Source organism: Eptatretus burgeri, chromosome 17 (genome assembly GCF_056783735.1).
Source record: "Eptatretus burgeri isolate ZD-2024b chromosome 17, Ebu_testis_v1, whole genome shotgun sequence".
Classification (NCBI taxonomy): Eukaryota; Metazoa; Chordata; class Myxini; order Myxiniformes; family Myxinidae; genus Eptatretus; species Eptatretus burgeri.
In genome coordinates this window covers 28,461,139-28,477,230 of record NC_140977.1, presented here as the reverse complement: position 1 = coordinate 28,477,230, position 16,092 = coordinate 28,461,139, and the positions used below count along the sequence as shown (strand labels likewise).

The window sequence follows — 16,092 nt, the reverse complement described above, 5'->3', positions numbered from 1 at the left end:
TAATGCTACCCCAGGCTCTATTCACTACTGTGCATTCGGATTGTACTCAAAGCACAACTATATTAAAAAGGTACTGTACAACAATGCATTGGACAATACAACATGAAACAATGGATGGAATCTCACAATAACACTACACTGTGTGCATTATAAACCACAAGCCAAAATTATGTACAACACAACAAATTACACAGTTTTTCATTATTTATTTTTCAGATGTTCTCCAACTACTACTCAACAGTCCATACTTGTGCAATATACAAATCCCAAATTGGGTAAAAAGGAGTTGTGCTCCCCATGCAAATGCAGACAGAGCCAATAATGTTTCCCAACATTAAAATGGGACACTCTCTCAATTACATCTACTGCAGGCTGTCCAGATGTCAAAGAAATCCAAATATCAAGGCACAGATTAAAGATATTGATCTGCATTCACGGTACTTTAAACATTACGAGCGTATTTGGAATGATAAATAAATACACCTCGTCGGAAGTTACAATTTTACAAAGAATTGAATACAACAAGATGAATAATCGGACACAAAGATGGAGTTACCTACGTAAGCTTCACAAAAGCACGTTGACTGCAGAGAAAGTGCTGCTGGAGAGGAAAGACGTCAAAAATAAAAGCAACGTCAACAAGGCGGAGACTAAGATGCAGCCACGTTGGACATGGAGACAAAGAACAATGCACACCGAGAAAAACAATAGGATGCCAATCCAGAATCCACACGAGTCAGAAACTCCGTTCCAGATTACACCTTCAGCCTGTCCCATTCTCAGTGACAATGGCTCTATTGTTTCATTGTTTTTATTATTTTTTTTCCAGTCTGTGCTGAGCATACTGCAAGTATTATAAAGCCATTATATTTTGGAACATGACCTACAGTTTTGCTTTGTACATTGTTCACGCGTTTTATTTTAAACATAAAATGTATTTCAAAAGTGTTTTCATGAGGTTTCCCATTGTTGCAAATCCAATTCCCAGAAAAAGAACTCGGTTTATGTTTTCATATTCAGCAAGTCAACCATGGCTGGGTGTTTGCATCCCATTTCAACATGACGCCGATTGTGATCGGCTTCGATGGTACAAAAGGGACGTGTGCTGTTATCGAAGATGGGTTGACCGACCTCATTCCAAGGGACTTCAAGTAATTTGTCAATGCATGGAATCAAAATATTGCATATCGGATGCCGTGTAGAAAGCAAGTGGACAAATGATCATACAGAAAAGGCAGGATTATCAATGGCTTGAGTTATAGTGCAACACGTTAAGGTTGTGTTGCACACCGAACGTGCATGCGTGGTGTGTGCAAGATCCAGAATCCACGGTTACAAATCCAATCCACATTGTGTAAACACTCCAAACCTGAATGGCTTTCATTGTCAGTGCTTTTCTTTTGTTTATATATATATATATATATATATATATATATATATATATATATATATATATATATATATATATATTTTCCTTCTTTCTTCCATGCATTTCGCCAGTTTGATTTGAGTACGTTCAATTCACGAGCAAATATACTATTCAATCTGCACAGATAATTGATCACCTTCAAAATGATACATTCGACAGCTCACAGATCGTTTTCCCCAAATGATTGCCATAATCTTTTTGGACAATAACGTCTGCCAGGCTCAAGTCCACAACCGAACTGTGTTTTCATATACATGTTTAGCTGTGGGTCTTGAATGCTCAAAAAAAGAGAGAAGAGTGGGCATTGTATGCAAGGTTTAGAGTCAAAGGACGTCTGTGATCAGCCAAGAATGAACAAAACAATAAAAATGAATGCATGAAAGAACAAATGAATGAAGAAAAAAAAAAAAAAAACAACAACAATATTCAGCATGACAGGATAAACAAAACGCCAGTAAGCTTGAGATTTGAAAGTCCCTTACAATACCTCATTTTATGCATCTGAAAACAAACTTGAATAGCCATCTCACTTGCATCTTCAACAACAAATTCCTCTAATCATCAATCCACATCCCACATCTGAATGCCTACCCCCCCCACCGTCACTGTCAGTGCCCCCAATCCCCTCCCCGCTCCCCCCAAGGCTTGTAGCAACTTAGAGTCACAATGAGGGAATATTGAGACATAATTGCCATGATTAAACAATGGAAGTGAAAGCATTTCCATTGTGTTGACATTTACCATACCTTTTAAGCAATTCAATGAGATCATCAACCACCCTTTTAACAAGGATGGTGGGCAAGGAGAGAGAATCGGCTTCTTTCCAAATGCCAAATCTCACCAAAAAGTAGGAAAGCACAAAAGGACCGAACGTGAAATTTACAAAAAGCAATCAAGGAATGGGTCAATTATGCTGCCAGACAAATGATGAAAGAAAAAAGGGTCTCTTCTGCCGTCTAACAAGCGAATAGGACAACTCGACTTTCCCGAAAACGTCCACCTTCTTAAACAAACCGAGCGGACCCTCAATCTCATGGTTACCGACCTTTTCAACTCCTCTTCAAAGTTGCTTTCAGCACCTGGTTACGAGTCCAAGAATAAGCTTACTTTAACCTCTACTAAAGCTTTTTTTTTGGATAAAACATAATTTCATGCAAAGATGAACAATTTAGTTATTTCACATGATTATAGCACATAATGGAGTATGCCAACTTTTCTCAGGAGCAAACTAAGCAGCTATCTCATCCACCCATACTTTAAGGTGTGAAAAGGAGACTTCCGAAAAATGTTGATTCTGTGGAATCTAAAGCTCTCCACATTATTAGAATATCCCACAATGAGGTTGAAGCACAAAGTCTGCTGTTCTCACGTCACAAGCAGGTAAGCTCTCGTTTTATTGCCCCTCTGGTCGAGCTCTGTCTGTGCGCTCTCCCTCCTCTCCCCAAGACGCACGAGTTTTTTCACGAGCCGACTCGCATTCAAAATAAGAAGATCCAGTCTTTCTGCGTACCTCAACTTCTGGTCCTCTTTTCAAATGTTTGTGGAGCCACATTTCTGAGGCTGCTCTATCCCACTCTTCTCTACAGGACTTAAAGTAAGCAGCCCAACACTATCGCGTGGCATTCCCCATACACACCTACCATCTTTGCTGCCCCCATTAACCATACCAAACTCAACCCTCTTGATTGCAAGTCACTGCATTTCCTTCCCTCCTTGTCTGGTCATTCAGTACCTTGCTTATTATATGCCAACAGTTGCCCCACTGCCCATACTATCGGTTTTAACAAGGATGGACCCGCAGCCACCTCGCTCTTCCATGAGCATCAATCTTGCAAATAACAACACAAAGAAGGCCTCTGTGTGCAAGTCATCTCACCAAATTTTAAAATCGTCATAATATATGGGGCACAAAACTTGTAGCCTGGCCACACTTCAGTAATGATGGAACCAGCAGACAATTTTGTAAATGGATCCCAATTACTTTTTCTCACAAAAAGGAAAAAAAAAACATTTGAGAAACAGCTGGTCTCTTGTACATCAATGGTATCCCCACATCTTTGGGTATGGAACATTCTGTCATGTCTGCAAACCAACTCCCAGCAACAGGCTCGTACATACATCTACGACCTACCTGTGAGTGAGAAGCTCATACATCCGAGACATTTACGTCTATGTGTGTTGGCAAAAGGGTTTTTGATATGGCAAAAAAATGGTTAATTTCAAGAGCAAAATGCTTGAAAACATTTGAATACTTCAGCCAGAAAGATGGTACAATTATTTAAATAAAATATCTCGTTGCAATTCTTGAGTTTTGTGGAGAGTGTAGTGGGTTATTTATCAAGGTTATTTATAAATATTCTCAAAGTTATTTAAAAGGATGACCCATTGCAAGGAATGCCAAAAAATCTAGATTCCATTATTTATTTATTTATGTATTCATGGTCGAAAGCTCATGCAAGAGCTGTGACAATTCACGCACACATATGCAGACAAACATTATAAAACACCGGATTTCAATTTAAACAAACACAGCCAGTGACATTCAGGGAAGAGATGAAACTTCGATGAGCATTCTGGGTACGAGAAACACCATCTCGCAACTGCTTTTCTTTCAAAAGAAAGATGGGGCAATTAACGAGAAACATCCCCCCAAAATCCAAAGGATTCATCTTTATGATACCCTCTAAATATTGAGTGTCAAGCGAAAAAGCAGAGCTTAAGTATTTCCCAAGACTCAGCCATGGTTGGAATCGAACCGCCAACCGACCAGACTCAGAGCAGATGGTCGAACTACAATGCCACAGAGACTAGTTCAATGACAAAATTTAAGTTTCCAAATACAATTTCCAATTGTCCACCCCTAAAATAAACCTGGTGTTGGCTTAGCATCTGAGGGTCCCGAGTTCGAGCCCCGTTGGCCGCTGAATTAACACCAGGGGGTTGACTCAGCCTGTCATCCTTCCGAGGTTGGCAAAATGAGCACCAGTATACTGGTAATAGGGGCACTGCATCAGCGGCATAGCTGCGCCCCTAACTAATGATGCAACCAGCAGTCAAAAAGGCAGCACACAATGAGAACCCCTAAAATAAATAAATATTCACGAGAGAGACAACAACAAAATGACCAAATTTGCAGATCAAGTGATTGATGTAGTATAAATACACAATTAAACTAGGACGACTCGGTAGAGCACATACCTCCACTACGCAATGCCTGATCCAGTAGAACATATAGGGCCCAATAAATTTTTGAAATATCATGCCACACATCATTCTTGGCCTCATCTCTCAATGGTGAAGAATCATTTTCAAAATTAAAAAAATTCTCATATTCTGATCTACATTTGTTCCTTCACCAAAATCGAATCAATTCATCGTTTTCAAACACCCAACCTATCCACCAAGTTTTGTCCAAATCTGTCCACAACTTTTTGAGATGTTGTGCTATGTATCATTTTGGCCCCATCTCTCAATGGTGAAGAATCACTTTAAAAATTCTCGTAACCGGATCCGTCGCCAGATCGAAACCAAAATCGATCAATTTGTCCTCGTCACACACCCAACCTGTCCACCACAATTTCTTCCAATCCGTCTGCAATTTTTTGATATCCTGCTCACAGACAGACAAGCAGACGGGTAAAAACATAACCTCTGCCCACCATCGGTGGTGGAGGTAATTACCAATTAAACTAGCTATGCATTGCCCAAATAGAAAAATAATGATGCTGCTCTCAGTACTATTTCAAGACCTTTTTGTATTTTGCACGGTGAGCCTTGGCTGATGGAAGAGCTTGTACATGCATCAGATTGCAAGGCATCATTGTACTTGGAAGTGATCAACAGAAAATTGACAAATCAGCACTGTACATTGGATTTGAACCTGGAATCCCAGCATCGTGACTAAAGAGCCCATGTGTAAACACCAAACAAGGCACATCAGACCTGCATTGCAACTTTGTTCAAAACAAAATTTGAAATTAAAAAGAATAATAATAAAAAAAATTTTTAAGGTACATTATATGTCCATGGACTCCTTAACACTGAAACAAATGCTTAAGACATTTGTAATATATATATATATATATATATATATATATATATATATATATATATATATATATATATATATATATATATATATATATATATCTCCATCAGCTCATGTTACGACAAAACTTCCATCCGGAACTCAAATGCTCAACAGTGAGAATTGCAATCTGTGCACTTTGAAGTTTTGGCCTGAAGACCTTCAGCTGAACATTACATATTACTGTAAGTCACAGAGGTGCGTTGAAATCTATTATATATGGATTTTCCTGCACGATCTTTCGCCAACAATTTCACAAGAACCAGAACGTTACATGTACTACCCTCGGTGTTAAAGCGTCCGCTCCGAATCTGGGAGGTCGGCGATTCAAACCCTGGTCAAGTAATACCAGACTAGAAATGTGCTGCTTCCTTGTTTCATATTTAGCATTTAAAAGGATAAGAGCCCAGACAATCCCCATATGTTGGCATCCATGTGGAGGAGGAAATTCCTCCTCAGGAAATGCCCCGATGAGTGTGGTGAGACTCATCATTGTTGAGTGTGATGAGACGGCACCATTGTTGTGGTACCCAGAGAGCCCCGGGAAGTAATGTCGTTTCCCCCAAGCTCAGTGGCTGTGTTTGTCTTGTCTGACAGTCCTGTGTATTTGTCTGCATGTCCATGTATAAGACATGTGTGTGGCAACTCCACTGCAAGCATCACTTAGATCCTGTAAAAAAATATAAATATAAACTTAAGCAAAAAAGTAGTAGCAGCACACAGTGGCCTGCTCTTTTTAAAAGGTATTGTGGGATATTTAAGCTCCACAAGTGAGTGCGAGCAAATAGGACAGGCAGCTTAAAGTCTCAACCAGCAAGACCGTGCACTTCCAAACAAAAGGTCCGACTACAAAGCATTAGCGAAACACTTTGTAGTTAGAAACCAGGATAAAAGCAACTACTCGGTGTACATATGACGTTATTTAACGACATCATAAACATGCTATCTCATTGCTATTGTGAGCACGTCTCAAACAAACAAAGGGGAGACATTTACATTCTTCCCCCTTCATCTGTTATTGCAAGCAGCCACATTTACGCAAAACAGAATGCACAGGTTATGAGTGGACCACACACTGAATTTCAAAACGGTTTTCCTTCTCTGTTGACAACAGTTCATAGAGGAACGTGTACATGGAGTTCATTATCATGCACAAGATGAATTAACCTGCACTGGATTTGGGAAAATAAATAAATTTTTTAAATCAATCTTCAGAGCAAGGTTGAAGATTCAAACCACAACACTAGCTGGATTCCTATAATCTTACACATATTCATAGAATAAGTTGAGTCCACCCAATCAAGATCAGGTTATTTAGACTTCAGTAAAGCATCAATAAGATTGTTACCAAAGATAAAATCATAAATAAGCAAAGCCAGAACTACATGAACACAGTGGAAAGGAGAGAACACATCAACAACAGGGACACTTGGAGGAAGAAACACCCAGAAAAATAAAACGTCTCAGCCCAGAAATGGACATTGGAACATGTAGAAAAAAAAATCCAGAACTTTACTGCCATTCATGCAAGCATCTTTTACACCACCTTATTTAACACGTGACAATAGTTCTTCATGCCTGCTGTTTGTGTCCTTTAAAACAGCAAGTTTATCCTGCTTGGAATGATTTTCGATTTTGTTTGACGATCAGACAAGGCAGACGGATTAAAAAAAAAAAAAAAATTTTAATCTCAATCCTCTCTGCTCATGTGCAATCAGGTCAAATTCAGAGCCAAAGTACTGTTAAACTGCAGGTTCATTTTCCTATTCATGTTCAAAATACATTCAATTGATATGAAGTTGTTCCTCAATCATATACCGGCATTTGTAGATAGACAAATAGACAGGCAGACACAAACAAGTGAACCAATTGCTTAACCCCGCTTTTCACTTCGCCTACATGGCGCAACAACAAAACATCTACAGGCTGAGTCCAAATCCCAGGACATAGTTTTTGCTGCTTATACAAGATTTGTTTATACCATGTATTCAAACGATGACAATGGTTTGTGAGGGGGGGGGTATGTCAAAGCTAAGGTTGTAGAAAATCACATGGCATCTGTTGATGAACTGAAGAAACGCATTCAGAATGCATTTGGCACCACAACACATAGTATGTTGTGTCAATTTTCACACCGCATGTGGAAAAAATTATCTTGTGCCGTGACAACGGCGAACGTCATATACGGATGCACTCGATGTCGAAGGAGGTATTGTAATTGTTGTTTCTTGCTGTAGTATTTTATTACTCCTGCTATTACGTTTTACTGTTATTGCTGTAATATGTTATTACTCCGATGGCTTATGGCTCACCCTAGTAGATGGTATAAGCAAATATTGCATAAGCAGCTAAAACCATGTCCTGGGACTTGTGACTCACCCTGCAGAATGGAGCTCGGTAGAGTGCATACCTCCACCAGGCTGAACATTTTATGTTTTGTATCCACTGATAGGCCGGATCTGCATCCGGACCTCAACCAAAATATAATCAGCCTGTTCTTATCACCTACCTACCTCATCCACCAAATTTTGTCATAATCTGTCCACAACTTTTTGAAATATCATGCTATATATTGTTTTGGGCCCCATCTCTCAATTATTAAAAATTAATTTGAGAATTAAAAATTTATTGTATGTGGATCCAGAGCCAGATCTATACCAAAATTAAATTTGTCCTTGTCACACACCAAAACAGTCCACCAATATTTTTTCAAATCAATCATAACTTTTTGAGATATCCTGCTCACAAAAATACAAACAGACAAACACAAAAAGGGATGAAAACATAACCTACGTCCACTTTCGGGGCAGAGGTAACAAGGGTTTCAGGGTTTGGTAGCCTATCTCTTCTGAGTAAACTGTTCTGGATTTGTCTTTTACCATAGTCTATTGTTGTCCACCATTTTATTTATTATTCGTAGCCTGTGCTCTGTGTCTGTGTGCATGTTTGGTAATTTGATCTTATGTGTCTACCTCGTCTGGTTAATCCTTCTACGCATCAATTAGGCCTGCTTTCTCATTCATTCTTTCCTCATCCATCTTTCATTTGGCTTTTCCACATTTTCCCTTCCACTGCTGTGATTGAGAGTTTGTGCTAGTATCCAGCTCATCCATCTCCTGCATCCTCCTATCCCTACACTTGCTCTCATTCTTCATATGTCATTACTTCCTGCAAGTCTTCTATCTCGTCACTCTACCTTGCTGTTTGTACTTTTCCCACTCCCACCCCCCATAATTTCCACTGTTCATTTTACCTCCACCACCAAAAGGTGGAGGGAGGTTATGTTTTCACCAATCTTTGTTTGCCCATCTCTGAGTAGGATATCTCAAAAAGTTATGACGGATTTGGACGAAACTTGGTGGAGAGGTTGGTTGTGTAACAAGGAAGAATGGGTTTGACTTTGGTGATTATCCAGGTTCTGGATCCTGATAAAAGAAAAAAAAAATTTTTTTTGAAGGGATTCTTTGTCATTGAGAGATGGGGCAAAAAAAACATGTAGCACAAATTTAAAGAAGTTAAGGACTGGATATTACAAAACTTGGTGGATGAGTTGGGTAGGTGACAAGAACAAGCCGATTACATTTTAGTTAAGGTCTAGATGCAGATCCGGCCCATCAGTGGGATACAAAACGTAAAGAATTCAGCCTGACGAAGGTATGCACTTCTTCCGAGTGATGTTCTAGTTTGTTCTGTGTTGTAGGTCCTCCATGAGCCTAGATTCTGCATTAAAAACAAACCACCAAACGTGTGTGTGTGTGTGTGTATGTATGTGGTGAGGAGGGGGGGGGCAAAGCAAGCAGCTAGATAACTCAAGTAAATCAATAATTAGTGATAAGAATAGTCTCCATTAAAAAGTTTACAGCTATAGTAATTTTAATGTAAATACAGCAAAAGTTATAAATAAGAGGTGGAAGAGGCACATGTTCGCGTTGCCAAGCAACCAGTTTGAGGGTAAACTCAATTGTCAAGTATCACGTTCTGACTGACATTCACGGATATTTTTGTTTGGGGAAATTTACCGATGGTTGTGCGAGTTTCCTGGGATATTGGCTTTGAAATGTTATCTTTCTAAACCACCGAGAAAGTACTAAACATTTATATCAGTGAGTCAATGGTTTGAAAGGGCTTTACAAATTATATACAGTACTAGCAGAGTACCCACCCTCTGGGTGGCTGATGTTTGTGCATTATTTGCTGAAAAAAAGAACATTCTGTGTATTGCAATAAGACTTCATAGATGTTTGTGTGTTGTGCATCTTAGCAACAATATACAGCAAGACCTCAGATTAAGCCTCAGAGCACTACAGGAGAAGAGAAAATAGAATAATAAATAAAAATAAACATTTCAACAGCCACATTGATGGTTGTAAATTTAAATAAATGCAAGTCAAGAAAATTCCATATTAAAAAATAAATAAAATAAATATAACCCCTTTGTTATGCTTATCAGTACAAAACATGCTTTCAAACGTAACATCGACACATGTAAAGCAAGAGAGTTGATAGAACATGATATCCCTGCAGTATTCAAGTAAATTCTTCAACCTTAATGAAATAATGATATTAAAGATCATTAAAAATAAATTCTGGAGGTTTAGTGCCATTGAAGCAGTCTTATACAATACATGACTTTACATGTCAAAGTATTGCAAAACTGGAGGCTCTTCAAAGTGCAAAGAAGGCAATTTGTGTTCTGCAGCGTTCGAGTCTATAATTCAATTGAAATAAAGTAAAGATGGTAAAAGTTGTATCAACAAATTAATTCCAGAATTCACTGCTGTTTTATGCAGTCAATGACACCACCCCACCTAACAAGTTACATTAATCTGTGTCCTTTATGATAGTCTTAAAAACAGTAAGTTTCCTGTTTGGAATGAGTTTTGTTTGAGCAGTTTGACTGCGGGACAGGCAGACAGAGTGAAAACATTATCTCACTCCTCTCTGCGCTTGCACGATTGGGACAAATTCAGAGACAAAGTAGTGTTCAAAATATAACATTCAATTGAAATAAGTTGTTCCTCGATCATAAACCGACATTAACAGATGGACGGACAGACAGACAGACATGAACCAATTACTTAACCCCGCTTCTCATGCACAGGATAATAACCTGGTCTGGTGGATGCTTGTGTGATATATTTTATTTTGTACTGGCAGGGGTACCTGGCGTTGCCCAGTGCTGTTCTAATCCTGTGGCATTTTGAAGAAACCAATTTTTTTTTGTGGGGACCTAAAACACTTCCCTACACCAACTAAGGAATGGGGTCGGGGATCATTCAATATTATCTTTCACATAGCTACAAAAGCTTAGGCACTGTAGAACGATTAAAAAAAAAAAATTCTACATTTTTTGTCAAAAACACTCGCCGGCACACTGATGAACCTCTGAAAGTTTGCCTAAGATCCGTTTGGCCATCTCCGATAAAAATGGCAACATGCACCATGCATCACACACACATCTCTTTTTTTTAATTTTCTGTTCCTAACAATTCTATCTCAAGCGCACATGTGCACACTTGCAATGCAAGGACATCTATTAATTATGTACTATTGCAACATGAGTACATAACTGAGTGCTATTGGAACATGAAAAGGTTAACGGAAATCCTCAGTTCTGATGGAATGCAATATAACACATTTCAACAGTAAGAAATTAAGACAACGTACGCCCATTCCAATAGTACATAATTAATAGATGCACTCACATGGGTGACCAAGGGATGGCAGGATGGCCTTGAGCTACATACACTCCTGGGTTTGAATCCCTACCGGCTATAATTAAACTGTCATCCCGGTGTTTCAGAGGTAGAGCGATTCATCAATATGTGCACAGTCCCTCGGATGGATGTTAAACTGTCTGCTAGCATTGCTTGGTGGACGTTAAAGATCAGGGCTTGTGGAATGGCTGGACAGGTATAAAACTTGAGTGGAAACTGGATTAGTGATTGGAAGGAAAGAGTAGCTGTGAGTGTGAGGATGAACGTAGTGGGGTATTTAATCAGGGACCAGTACTGGGACCATTATTATTCATAATTTGCATTAATGAGTTGGCTAGTTTGGTTTCTAAAAGCTTTCTAAATTTGCAGATGATACAGAGGGTGGTAATCATAGTCAGGAAAGTTTAGATCCCTTTCATGGTTTGGGCAAAAGATTGGCAGATGCAGTTTCACCTGAGCAAGTGTAAGGTGTCGGGGATGGGTAAGAATAATGAAAGTAGAGATTACATGAATGAAGGGCCAATTATGGAGCGTGTCACACAGGAGAAGGATCCAGGGGTGGTAATAGACACGGGAGGTAAGCAGTCAGCACAGTGCTAGGTAGAGCTATCAGGGTTTTAGATTGTATTCGTATAGGAATAAATTCAAAATCAAAAGAGGTAGTATCAACAGTGCAGAGGAATTTAGTGAATATTGTGTACCGTTTTGGACATTTGATCCTTACATATACGTAGCTCTGAAAGAGAGGGTTCAGCGTCGATCGATTCCAGGGCTCGCTAAATTAAGTTTTGAGGAGCAAGTGAAGGAGACGGGACTTTATTCATTGGAAAGAAGGTGATCATGAGAGGAATATGATTAGATGGACAGGCTTAAGATAATGAAGGAGACAGATAAAAGAATGGCAGAAGTTATTTTTTTTTCGGCAGAAGACAGTGGTAGGACAAGGAGCTACAGGCCGAGAGTAAAGAAGATAAGAGGGGACAACATTAGGCAGGGAGGGGTGTTTCACTCAGAATATTTAATGCTCAGAATGGTCTCTATGGAAAGGTAGGAGAACCAGATATAATCGATAGATTTTAAATGGAATTGGATAGGTACCTACAAACATTGCAGATTGAGGTGTATATGTGGATATTGGCTAGATTGCTCAGGCTCGTTGGGCCAAATGGCTTCGTCTTGCGTTGAAGCTTCTTCGGGAATTCTTTACAAGGATATAGAACATTGGCTCTTAACCTGGGGGGTGTGAGTAATTTCTAGAGGGGGTGCGAGCCTGGAGAAAAAAGTAGGAATTTCTCGAATTATTTTTCGAATTCTCTTAACAAGTGTTTGCATAATATCGTGATGAACATTAAAAAAAAACAAAAGTATCATCTTTAATAATTTTCGTTTTCTATTTGCTACTAGACCTACCATTTTCTGTATTAAAATTAATTTTAAAATAACATTTATTTAAATTTAATATTAAAATTAATTTTTTTCACAGATTTGCAGTACCCATTTCAAACTAAATCATTTGCAATGAGTGCAAAAAAGCGGAAGTATCTTGACGAATACATTTGATTTGGATTTATGTCCCTCCAAAAGGGTGACAGAGGTACCCCAGTGCATAATATGCTACAAGACTGAGCAATGATGGCAAGCGGCCCACACGCTTGGAACGCCACTTGAAGACGATGCATCCTGCTCTCGCTGCCAAACCCAAGGCATTCTTTGAAACAAAAAGGCAGTCCTTGAAGCAAGCCAAGATGGACAGCAGTGGAGCATTTCAGCAACAGACTTCAAAGGTTGTTGAGGCTTCCCATGATATCGCCATGTTGATTGCAAAGAGCAAAATGAGCCAAAACATTGGAGAGACTCTCATAAAACCAAGTATACTGCGTGCAGCAGAGCTCGTTCTGAGGGAGGATAGCACAAACAAGCTTTCCCAAATCTCTCTATCAAACGATACCGTCAAGGGAAGGATCGATGAAATGTCTCAAGACATCAAAGATCAAGTTCTCGACCAAGTAAGAGCTTCTCCTGTATTTGCCATCCAGTTGGACGAAACGACTGATGTTGCTCAGTGTTCTCAGCTACTGATAAATGCTTGTTTCATGTCAGGCAATAGTATAAAAGAGGAAATGCTCTTCTGCCATCCCATGGAAAAGTTATACAACAGCAATAGATATTTTTCAAGTGGTATCAAACTTCTTCCAGGAAAATCAACTTTCGTGGGAATCGCTGGTAGGGGTGTGTACTAATGGAGCTCCGGCCATGCTTGGTTTGCAATCTGGTTTCATCACAAGGGTGAAAGAAAAAAGTCCATCTGCTGCAAGTACGCACTGCATCCTTCATCGTAAAGCCTTAGCATCCAGAACTCTACCTGCTAAAATGAAGGATGTCATGAACCTGACTATCAAGGTAGTCAACTTCATCAAAGCTGGAGCCTGAAACAGTCGTCTCTTCAAACAGCTGTGTGTGGATATGGATTCTGAACATCAAGCCTTGCTTTTCCACACAAACGTACGATGGCTTTCGAAGGGAAACCTGCTTGGACGGCTTTATGAACTACGACAAGAAGTGGCAACATTTCTAGATACCCAGCAGAAAGCAGATCTCCATGACAAGTTCCAGTCTGAAGGATTTTTGCTATCTCTAGCTTACTTGGTCGACATCTTTAAAGCACTGAATGCCATCAACCTCAAACTCCAAGGGGAAAACATCAACATCATCATGCACCATGACGTCATTCGAGCCTTCATGGCCAAACTCGACCTCTGGAAATGTCGAATTCAGGATGGAAATACAGCCAGTTTTGGCCAACTTGGATTCTGCTCTCATTCACAGTTACCTTGATTCTGAGTTAAAGAAACAAATAATTACTCATCTGACTGAATTGAAAGCAGAATTCATCAGATACTTTCTGGATATAGATGAGAAGCACGAAGCCTGGAAATTCATTAGGAACCCATTTCAATGTGAAGTAGCTGATATTTCAGACGAAGTGCAAGAGGAGTTTGAGTTAAAGTTCAACTCCTCGACTGAAGAAGACTTCAAAAAAACTGGATCTAGAGACGTTCTGGGTCACGTACCTTCCCGTTTACCCTTTGATCTCACATCAAGCTCTTCGGGTTCTGACAATGTTTGGATCAACGTATCTTTGTGAAGCTGCATTTTCCACGCTCGTTGCTGTCAAGACCAAGTACAGAAACAAGCCGAACGTTGAAGGGGACTTGCGTTGTGCTCTCTCTGGCATTCGACCACGCATTCAAGATCTGGTAGCTAAGAAGCAATGTCAAGTATCTCATTAAATATGCTGTGTATATGAGTGTTGCTTATACAGAATTCTTTGTTCAATAAAAATACTAAAAACATGCACTTTTTCAGTTTTTCCTTTTAATTCAGGAGGGATTTTTAATCATTTGGTTGAAGATGTGAGGGGGAGGGGGGAGCATGGAGGTAAGGACCAACTCCGAGAGGGGTTGGTAAAAAGGTTAAGAACCACTGACATTGTACCACTGAAACCACTGTTGACACTACCTCATTTTCTATATTATAGGAGCTTTGGCACAGGAGAACGACATTCGGACCATCGTGCTTACGCTACACCAACCAACACCAGATACCATCAATTAAAATACAAAAAAAAACCGCGCATTTCCACAGTAATGGATTATTCCGTGAATAATGATAATAATAATATTTTTTTTTTAAATCACATCGTCACGTAATTACAACTCGAACGAGCACAAGAGGTTTCTTCACGTTACCAAGGCAACGGTGTCATGTATTCCTCACAGGATGTCGTGAGGCCTTGAATGGTCAAGCAGAATTTTCCACGATAAAATCGATTTCACTCTCATGTTGGAGAAAAAAAAAGAAGAAAAAAATCACAGCTGAAGCTTGAGGTAGAAAAAAATAAAATATATAAAATAAAACCTCACACAAACAGCGGATAAATAACGTCTTTCAGTGTTGTCACCACGCCCACTCCGAATGACGCACCACGTGACTAGCAAAACACGGTCCGGAATTCGTGAATTGAGGAACGTGTGCAACAGTCGCACATTGAGAATTTGAAAAGACGTTCGCCTATCAAGAAGAAACTGCATCGATTGACCAATCGACCACCATGCCCGTGATGTCCCTCAATTACAGACGCGGCGTTCAATGATGTTATACGAATGAGAACCTCATGCTAGCACAACCATGAGAGAGAGAATACAGCAACAGCAAGTAAGAACAGCTCGGGTGTATCTTATAAAGGGCTAAAGACACGATTGGTCCGAATTAGGGACAACCAAAGTACCGTTCAGTGGTATGAGTAACGTCAACAACCACCTGTACATTGTCCATTCGGTCTTGTTTTTGTCTCGGGGGTCGCGAAAGCAGAACACCAGTCGAGACCCCCCCCCCCATGACGACCCTCCGTAATGGAGAATGTGGCGGCCTCACGTACCATCTGTGAAGGCCACACGTACAGGGCACCTTGTGGCCTCACCGAAGGGTGCGTGGTACGTGTCGCCTGTGGTTCCGGTTTCTTCAGTCAACAGGACTCGGGGACTCAAATGGGGGAAATAAAAGTAACTCTTTCAACGTTTTCAACACTCCACTGTACACCCCTCGTTGATCCCACCCGCTCGCTCCTCCTACTCGTACTCGTACTCCGAAGCCACTCCCGCCCAGTGGTCTCTCCTCCTCCTCCTCCTCCCTCCTCCCTCCTCACACACAATAACAATAGTGAACTGCCGCTCTCGATGCGAGCTCATTCTCTTCGTCGTCAACTCCCACTCCTACAAATATTCACTTGCACTCTTCCGCTCCCTCTACCCCGACCAATAGTCGATATGTTCCTCCAACAACAACAACAACAACAACAA

The 16,092-nt window shown here is 40.0% G+C and overlaps 1 protein-coding gene across 9 annotated transcripts in view; it reads right to left on the bottom strand.

Annotated features, from left to right (window-relative positions):
* Positions 1-15,883, bottom strand: part of LOC147009632 (transcription factor SOX-6-like) — a 139,609-nt gene extending 123,726 nt beyond the window's left edge. For 3 of the 9 annotated variants that reach the window (XM_085862465.1, XM_085862475.1, XM_085862467.1), the window contains exon 1: positions 15,554-15,572. Coding sequence is in view for 2 of the 9 variants with exons in the window: in XM_085862478.1 (XP_085718604.1) it covers positions 15,554-15,674 (121 nt within the window). In the remaining 7 variants the exon portion in view is untranslated. Of the gene's footprint in view, positions 1-560; positions 593-14,982; positions 15,077-15,553 lie in introns of those variants that run through there. The other 6 variants (XM_085862469.1, XM_085862476.1, XM_085862473.1 and 3 more) reach the window with 5 other exon arrangements.
* Between the last annotated feature and the right edge of the window lie 209 nt (positions 15,884-16,092).